General features: G+C 35.3%; 1 protein-coding gene across 1 annotated transcript; it reads left to right on the top strand.

Annotated features, from left to right (window-relative positions):
* Positions 1–1,079: 1,079 nt before the first annotated feature.
* Positions 1,080–4,181, top strand: LOC110096829 (thioredoxin-like protein CDSP32, chloroplastic). Its single transcript, XM_020822951.2, has 2 exons — positions 1,080–1,418; positions 3,474–4,181. Exons 1-2 carry the CDS (start codon positions 1,080–1,082, stop codon positions 3,894–3,896), a joined length of 762 nt encoding a protein of 253 aa, XP_020678610.1. The 3' UTR covers positions 3,897–4,181.
* Positions 4,182–10,042: the final 5,861 nt, after the last annotated feature.

Genomic DNA, 10,042 nt, shown 5'->3' on the forward strand with positions numbered 1-10,042 from the left:
AAGTCCATTGCTTGTATTGTCAAGACATTCATCAAAAGTTTTTTTGATGAGTCAACACATTCATTAGGGGTTTTCTTCCATTGATGATTTCAGGTTCTTCCCATAGACTTGCAAGTGCACTAGTGCAGACATTGCAAGCTTCATATCATTCATATGTAGGATGAATATTTTGTAACATCATTTGCAATCAAGTTACATATTCATGTTAACTATTGCTCGTTGGTGAGATGTAAGAATTTTCTCATAGTCCACCACAAATCATTGCTTGTTCACTTATATCCACTTGAATGATCAGGATTTGTTTATTAAGCATTCAGATTTTGATTGCCCATTGGTTAAACTAAAGTCTGGTTTCATGTGTTCCATTTAAATTTGAATTCTTTGAATCATCACTTATCATTTGCACTTATTTGTATGTTGGTGTTAATCATAAGTTATTGCATTCGTCATATGTCCTTGTAGCCAATGCAATTATCCCAAATCAATCTTGCAAGAGTTTCATTATCATTTGTGAGAGAATGGTGTTTGTGGGTTCTTTATTTATCACAAATTTTTCATGTGTTCTTTTGCATTTAATTTGGACATATTATCTCACCAATCATGTTTTCATTTTAAGTATTATATCATGTTCTTTCATGCTTAGTTCAAGTTCCTTATTATCATGAATTTGGTTCTCTGTATCTGTCCAAAGTTGCATTTTAAAGTCATCATCGTTTGATTTAATTTTAAGTTTCTTGTTTGTTCTGTTAAGTTCATTGTGTCTAGCTCAAGTTTAAGTTCACAAGTCTAAATTCAAGTCCCCTACTTCACGGAAAAATCCGGCAGCCTCCCGGTGTCTCCCTTATTTAGGGGAAATCTAGAAGAAACCGTCTTCCCCTTCACGCTACGTGAGCGCTTCATGTAGGTATTAGATGACACTATAGCCGCATTGTTTCAATCGCCGCCACACTACATTAAGCTCTTAATTAAATGTCTTCAAGATACCTGTTTGAAGAACATGTAATTTTCTTTTCTCCACTATGTTACATGAACGCTTAAGGGTACTTAAGAGTGTCCCTGCTACGCTACAGAGTATGTACATGGCTTACCCGCCTCATATAGGAGATTTTTTGGCTCATCGTAACACCGAAAATGGGGTTTGGGTTAGCAATGATCGCGTGAAGCAAGTCCACAGCATCGAAGAATTCGACGCCGCCCTCCGCACAGCAAAGAACAAGCTCGTTGTCGTCGAGTACGCTGCCAGCCACAGCCCCCATAGCCGCCGTATTTATCCGTTTATGGTGGAGCTCAGCCGCACCTGCGCCGACGTTGACTTCCTCCTTGTCATGGGCGACGAGTCAGACGCCACCAGGGAGCTGTGCCTAAGGGAGAAGATCGAGAAAGTTCCGCACTTCAGCTTCTATAAGACCATGGAGAAGGTAATTAGCGGATTTCTTTAATTTTTCTTTGGTGAACACTGAACAGCGTATATCATATCAGTTTAAGAAGCAATGCATTGAAACCAGACTGCTGTGTTCAACTGGTTTTTAGACCAAATTTCTCTAAAAAATTATCAAGTTGGATGGAGTTTGAGACCAATTAAGACTCAATGGATTGACCGATTTGATCTTGAAGATGTTATTAAGAAGGCTTGCATTTGGTTTCTCTTAATTGCTCTAACTTTTTCCTAATAGAATGGGGGAGAGATTGACAAAAAGATAAACATTAGATGTTGCTGAGATTGAAGATTAGTGTTTGATTGATGGTCTTGGACGTTGGTGAAGATGAACATTGCCATTGTTCAATATTCAACATCAAATGGTGGGTAGATTCAGGGGCGGAATCAGCTTCTCGTTTGAGAGCTGACAAAATAGGATTGGGAAATGCATAACTTTTTGTATGAAATGGAAAAATAATTTTCTTTCGTAGAATTTGGATAATTGCATTTATTGAAGGTAAATAAAATAGTTAAAATGCTTATTCTTCTGAGGAAGAAAACAAATATTTGAAGGTGGTCATGACATGTATGTTTGGGTATTTTAGTCCCTCAATGAACTTAAAATCAAGTGAACTTAGGCTGTCAAATTTATCTCATACACTCATTTTAATACAAGTAAATAAACTTGGATTAAACTTTGTTAAAAATGGGTTTATGTTATTCTCAAATTTGATTCTTATAGTCCATGATTCAAATATTCATTTCTTATAGGTATGAATAATGCATCAAAAATTATGTTTTATAATAACAATTGTTTTTTTATGATGTATCAAACAACTATAAAATAGTTTATATTTTCATATTGGATTTGTTAATTTTATTTGGTGTAACAAAATATATAAATATAATATCATTATTATTATTGAATGGAAGTAAATACATATCAACTACTTATATAGTCTTTTGTATCAAATATCTAATAATGAAGAAAAAAGATTCATATAAATGACTGTTCATAGTGGGGTAAGATTTGAGCTTTGTTTGGAATGATTTTTTTATTATGTTTTAAAATAATTTTTTTAGTATAAAATTTTGTTAAATTAAAAATTTTTGTACTAAAAAATTGCTTTATGAAATAATAAGAAATGTGTCTCAAATGAAAACTTTTAAGACAATTTTCTTATTGCTTTCTATAGCAATTTTTAAGTATAAAATTTTTTATATTAAAACATAACTTTAAAAATTAATTAAAAAATTATCTCAAACAAAGACTTATTTTTTATATCATAATTTGATATCCAACCTTCATTAATTAATACTTAAAAAGGAACGATAAATTTTAAGTAATGCAGCACATATTTACTCATCAAATTTGTTCAAATCCATTGGATGCCTAAAGAGAAATTAAGAAATAATATTTCTTTGCATTTCCCTTCAATTCGTTCAAAACAAAAAGAGTTTGAAAGGAATTAGACCAATTCAAATATGTTTTATTTTCTAATGTCTTATTATTTATAATTATATTATAATTAATAAATAATTAATTTATTTTAAAAAATAAATTGGCGCTTATAAGATTTTCAGTTGTCTCAAATTAAAAATAAGAGAATATATATATAAGATTTAAAAATTTTAATTACATAAACAATTGTATGAGTATTAATTTATTAAATTAAAATTCATTTATATATATAGCTGTGAATTAAACATTAAAATAATATATAAGCAGATAAAATTGAAAATGATTTGAACATTAATTTTTGTTAGCCCAACTAATCTAACCCTCTTTAATAAATAAAATTTATATTAATTTGTTCATATTTAAATTATATCACTATGAGTTAAATATTATTAAATTTATTCAAAGATAAATAGAATTATATATAAAAATATTTTGTTGCAACGCATATCATAGTGAGTTTTGAATTTATGTAATTTATATTATAATTAATGCAATTTGTAATATCTTAATTTAACTTGGACTAATTTAAAATTCATTATGGTGGATTTTTCCGGTTTATTGAGGGAGGACCTCATGTAATTAACTAATTCGCAGATTCACGAGGAAGAAGGCATCGGCCCGGACGAGCTAGTCGGCGACGTGCTCTACTACGGCGACAGCCACTCCGCCGTCGTCCAGCTCCACAGCCGCGAGGAGGTTGAGAAGCTCATCGGAGAGCAAAAAGGCTACGGCAAGCTCATCGTCCTCGACGTCGGACTTAAGCACTGCGGCCCCTGCGTCAAGGTATACCCAACCGTCGTCAAGCTCTCGCGCTCCATGGCGGGAAGCGTCGTCTTTGCTCGAATGAACGGCGACGAGAACGACAGCTGCATGGGATTTCTGAAAGATATGGGCGTCGTTGAAGTGCCGACGTTTCTGTTCGTGAAAGACGGAGAGATTTGTGGAAGGTATGTGGGTTCTGGGAAGGGGGAGTTGATTGGGGAGATATTGAAGTATCAAGGGGTGCGTGTTACATAAGATTGAAGATTTTGTTGTCTTTGATCTGATTAATTTGTTAGTAATTGGCATGATCATTGATGGGAATGGAAGGTTTTATATAATAATATGATTTAGGGTTTTGGTTGAATAATGTGTGCTATGTATGGATTAGTGCATGCGTGTGTTCATCATTTGTGTTTTGTTTTTAGAAGTAATGCTATTTAGGTTGAATTGGATGAGATTGTATGGAAGAAATGAAGATTTTGTTTTGATGACTGGAGAGATAAATATGATGATTTAGTTATGGAATTTTATGAACTACAACATAATTTAGCAGTTTTGTAAGGCTGTTCGTTTATTTGTTTAATTTTTCTTAGAGTTTTAACCTGAGAAACTTACTTCCCTCCACAATGTTTGATTAGGAAACTGTGTCAACACAAACATCTTGCCAGAATGGCGTCCAACGATTAAAACAAATATATATATATTTTTTTTCTTTTCTGCAAAGCATTCTGTTAGTGTCTCAAACTGCCAAATATTAAAGAAAAATACCACTAAATTAGAGTTTAAGGAGCTCTTTGGAATATTTTTATTTTTATTTATTTATTGTTATGTTTAAAAAATAAATTTACCTGTTTCTTTTTTAAATACTGAAAAAACTTTTAGATCTTTTTACAGGTGTTCTTATTTTTTTTTTTCAAAATAAAAATCACATTGAACTTACTCTTACCAACCACCACTACTGTTGTTGGCAAATATCAAATATTTGCCATGGAGTGCTGCTGATAGGAAGATAGCATGGAGAGATGTAAGAAAAGGTCGTTTGATTATCTGGGCATCACTATCTCCATAACAAAACTAAAATATAATGATTTTTCCAAAAATTTTAAGAGGCTCCTTGTTAAGCTGTTGGAAGTAGAAATTGCTCTCTTTCTCCAGTTCACCTGGAATTATTTGTACTACTGTTTCCCTGTACTATTTTACTCAAAATTTCTAAAAAAGAAAATTACTAGCTTTAATACTAATTTTCTTTATAACAATAGTGAGCATAGAAAACTTAAACTCATATCCTGGATTACTATTACCAAACCCATTAACAATGAAATTTTAGGCCTACCAAGTCTTATTGCATTGCATGTTATGACTAAATGCAAACTCTTTTGGAAATTATACAACTCTAGCACCTCTCTTGCCTCTTGGCTATTCAATGGCTATGCCACTCTATGAATTAAGCCAATTAATAAAGTTACCTACTACCAGAAATCTTTGTGTGATCTTGCAAATGAAACATGCATATGGCTCTCTTTTAAATTTGGCAACAATTGTGGCTTGCTTTTCTTTTTAGATCCTTGGCTTAATGGTAATAGAGCACAAAACCATAATCTCTGACAGAACAACAGAAAACCACATGCTATAGTAAATCATAAACACTTGTATATAACAAACACTCTCATCACAAGCACACACACGTTAAGCTACATAAGCCAAACATCTCTTTAGGCAAATGTACTGCTCAGCTTTATAGTAAGGAAAGATGACTATTCAATAAACTCTACTATCTCTTACTCAACTTTAATTACCTATGCTCTCTCTGGTTTGCTCCAGTACTCTTGCAAGTAGCAAGTCTTCTTCATGGTATTAGAGCAGTTGTGATTCAACCGATTTAGCATAGCAAACTCCTCAACTTCCTAGATCGCTCTGTCAATGCTTTCACCGAAACTTCAAGCATCACGTCATCCCTGAAATTTGTTGTCTCCAACCTTAAGAACATTATACTCACACAGTTATCTACTGATAACTACTCCCTTTGGTATTCCCAGGTTATCAAACTTTTTTGCGCAAACGATTTCGCAAGTTTTCTAGAATCAACCTCAATACCTCCGTCCCGTCTAATTCAACAACTAGACGACACCACCATTCCCAAGCCTGCATATACACAATGGTTACTCAATGACCAAAACTTAGTTGCGGCAATACGCTCAACTATCAGCCATCTATACTTCCATATATCCTTCACCTAGAATTTAACTTTGCCATCTAGAATACCCTTGAGCTCCGATTTCAGTCCACCAACAGGTCTAAGGTTATTCAGCTCAAGAATGAGCTTCATAATATATCCATGAAAAACCTAACCATGACCCAATACCTAATTGAGATAAAAACATTAGTAGATCAAATAGCTGTTGCTGGATCTACAGTTGATATAGAGGATATTATCCTCTACACTCTTAATGGTCTTCCAACCCCATATCAAGCTTTCAAAACCTCAATAAGAACTATGCTCACACCCATAAGCCTTGTCAATCTATACTCACTACTTATATAAGTGAAGAGATTAATATTGACATAGAAGCTTCCCGCGCTCCACCTATTAGAGATACACACACAGCTCTATATTTATATAGAGGCCGCAATAGAATACGTTGAGGGAGACTTCTTCAAAACATTAATACCAACAATAGACCCCCATCAACTCAAGCACCTATCTGCCAGATTTGTAACAAGAAGGGACACCTTGCCTTAGTCTATTGGCATAGACTGAATGTTCATAATGTTCTGCAAACGCCTCTAGCTATTAACAAAGCCCGGCTAGCTTCTTCCGATCCACCCTCAATTGATTGGTATCCCAACTCAGGTGCTTCGTCCCACCTCACACATTCTCTTGACAACCTCTCCCAAGCAACTCCATATCAAGGATCCGATATCATTACCATTGGAGATGGCTGCTCAATCCCCATAGCTCACTCAGGTGCAGGGCTCTCTATCTAACCAAAGATACCAATATTTCAATCACATTTGACCCTTCCGACATTATTTTTAAGGATCTGAAGACAAATCAAATTATACTCAATGTACCCTACCGTGATGGGTTGTATCCATTCACCCACTCTTCTCCCGATCCCAGCAAATCCGCATTTACAGCCATCAACTCTACTTCCACAATCTAGCTTAACAGTCTCGGCCACCCTCACCGACGAGTCATGGCTACCATTTCTACTCGCAATCCTCAGCTCCACACATCCACTGTTTCTTCTATATGTATCTCATGTAACTTTCCCCATAAGTTAAGATTTTGATAAATCAACCAATAAGCAACATACTCCCTTATTCGCTCTAGTCTATTCTTATGTATGGGGACCTTCCCCTGTTACTTCCAATCAAGGATACAAGAATTACATTGTTTTTGTTGACGATTTCTCCCATTCACATGGTTATTTCCAATGATAAACAAATATGATGTCACTAACATCTTTATCAACTTCAAAACTCTAATTGAAAAGCAAACCTCCCACAAAACTAAAAGCCTCCAAACTAACGGTGGCAAGGAGTACCTCAACCTCCAACTCACTCAATTTCTCAAGCACCATGTTATTCATCACCAGATCTCATGCGCATATACTTCTAAACATAATGACCTAGCTGAACGAAAGCATAAACACATCCTAGACACTACTCGTACCCTACTTCATACTGCATCAATTCCATATCGCTACTAGCCCAATGCTGTTCTAACAGCCATCTACCTCATCAAGAGAATGACATCCACCACTACAAACAATCTTTCTCCACTTCAACTTCTCTACAACATCCAACCTTCATATTCACACTTACGCACATTTGGGTGTGAGTGCTTCCCTTTCACACCTAAATCTACATCTTATGTCTTCATGGGATATTTGGATTCCTACAAAGGATACAAATTTATGGATCTTGCTACCAACTGCATTCATAACTCTTGTAATTCTCACACAAAATCATACTCAAATATACCTGCTAATCTACGTTGACAACATTCTCCTCACCAGCAACAACTCCTCGGTAATATCTACTCTACTTCAACAGCTTGACAGTAAATTTACAATGAAACACCTTGGTTAAACTCATAACTTTCTTGGTATTCAAATCGATTCACACACCAACGTATTTCCTCTCCCAACAATCTTATGCCCTCTCCATATTACATCAAGCAAACCTCACTCAATGCAACCCACTGTCCAATCCAACGTGCACAAAATTGCCACCAAATGTTCTCGCTGATCTTATACTCTCCGATCCTACTTTATACTAAAGACTAACCGAATCCCTATAGTATCTAAGTCTCACCCGCCCTGATATTGCATATGATGTCAACCTTTTCTCCCAACATATGCACAACTCTCTACCCCATCACATTTACCTTCTTAAATGCCTTCTTCGATACATCAAGGGCACTCTTCATTTCGGCATACCCATAACCCGTAGCCACCTGTGTCTACAATCTTTCTCAGATGTAGACTGGGACGGCAATCATGCCTCTCACAAATCAACCTCCGGCTACTGCTCATTTTTAGGGACGTCAACCTTCTCTCCTTGTACGTCTATTGACTGACTTCCAACTTCCACAGGACCAACCAACTGACCTCTATTGTGGCAACACATCAGCTATTGCTCTAGCAAATAATCCCATTTTCCACGTCAGAACTAAACACATAGAAATAGATCATCGCTTCATTTGTGATCACATACATCACAATACTATCGGCTTCTTCTCATCAACACAGTAGACCAAGTTGCAGACATTCTCACAAAACCGTTGACTACAACAAGGTTTCATCAGCTCAGGTCCAAACTGATAGTCATATCAGATCCATCAGTTTGCAGGGGAGTAATAGAGCACAAAACCATTATCTCTGATAGAGCAATAGAAAACCACATGCTATAGTAAATCATAGCCACTTGTATATAGCAAACACTCTCATCACATGCACACAAGTGTAAAGCTACATAAGCCAAACATCTATATAAGCAAATGTACTGCTCAGCTTTATAGTAAGCAAATATGACTATTCACTTAACTCTACTCTCTTATTCAACTTTAATTACCTCTGCTCTCTCTGGTTTGCTCCAGTACTCTAGCAAGCAGCAAGTCTTGTTCAAATGGTAAATCACAGAGCAAGGTTTTTATAATTTTGATGCTCAAAATTTCCAACTGTATCTACAATGTTATAGTCAATGAATTCATTACTAATGGTAAGTGGAACTTCCTTATCTTCATGAATTATGAGTACAACGCTTGCTTTCACCAAATGCTTCAAATTGGGATACATCCTACATCATTTTGCTATGACTGATTAGGGAGTAAGCCTTTCTCCTATAAGTTTACCTACAAACAACTCTTTCTTGTTGGACCAAAAATTACTTGGAAGAATTTAGAAAATTATAATAGGTGGATTGAATATCAAATATTCCTTAGTGGCTAGAGGAATCAATGTGGATCAAATTTGTGTTCTATGTTGTACTTATGCTAAATCCAATTGTCGTCTATTTTTTATTGTTCTTACTCTTTCAACATTCTCAAAACTACATCATTGATAGCTCTTTCTTTCATTTTGGGTTGCAACTTTATTCAAACCCTTAATCTTGTAGATGTCATTTCTTGTAAGATTACTAAAAAATTTTACTTGCTTATCATTCACTGTGTTGCATATAAATTGTAGGGTTTTTTATGATGGAACCACTATGGCAGGATGCTTAGTTTCCAAAATTCATTTTGCCATTCGATTGAAAAGTAGAATGCGAAAATTTATATATGCAACTTTACTTCATGTTGAGGCATCATGGCGGTGCTTTTTTTTAAAGATTATGATTTCGTTTGGGACAGCTTTCGTATTGTTTAATAAAACAACTTTTTAGTTTAAAAAAATGTTGAAAAAGAAAAATTTGTACTAAAAAATTGCTTTAAATGTTCAAAATAAAACCTATATTGATTATGTTTGGTTGCTTTACTGATTGTTATTTGTGGCAGCTTTGTGGCTTTGTTTTTGCTGGTCTGTGCAAAGTTACAACCGCCTATATTATTTTTACTACCTTGCGACTATTTTTGCTGGTCTGTGCATTACACTAATCTGATTATAATTGAAATTCACTATCAACTTCATTTCTAATATTTGGAATACATTTGATAGAAAAAAAAAATGGAATTCATTTGATTTGGGCAGATTTTAAATATATATCCTGCATTACCCATTGTCGGCCTCCCCGCTGCTATTGCCCTCATCTCGCCACCAGCCGTCCACTAGTTGCCATTGCCGCCGCCGCCGCCGCCACCGCCACCTACCTCAAATCATTGGTCATCATCTGCCGTCATTGCCATCCATTGCTAGCGGCCGCTAGTCTTCAGTCAGTCGCACTGGCGCTGATGCTGT

The sequence above is a fragment of the Dendrobium catenatum genome, unplaced genomic scaffold (assembly GCF_001605985.2).
Source record: "Dendrobium catenatum unplaced genomic scaffold, ASM160598v2 fragScaff_scaffold_1676, whole genome shotgun sequence".
In the NCBI taxonomy this organism is placed as follows: Eukaryota; Viridiplantae; Streptophyta; class Magnoliopsida; order Asparagales; family Orchidaceae; genus Dendrobium; species Dendrobium catenatum.

Bases quoted from the DNA above. Each gene is read 5' to 3' on its own strand.
- LOC110096829 (XM_020822951.2), top strand. From the start codon at position 1,080: ATGGCTTACCCGCCTCATATAGGAGATTTTTTGGCTCATCGTAACACC. The intron at 1,419-3,473 runs GTAATTAGCGGA...ACTAATTCGCAG, and splicing joins TCTATAAGACCATGGAGAAG to ATTCACGAGGAAGAAGGCAT.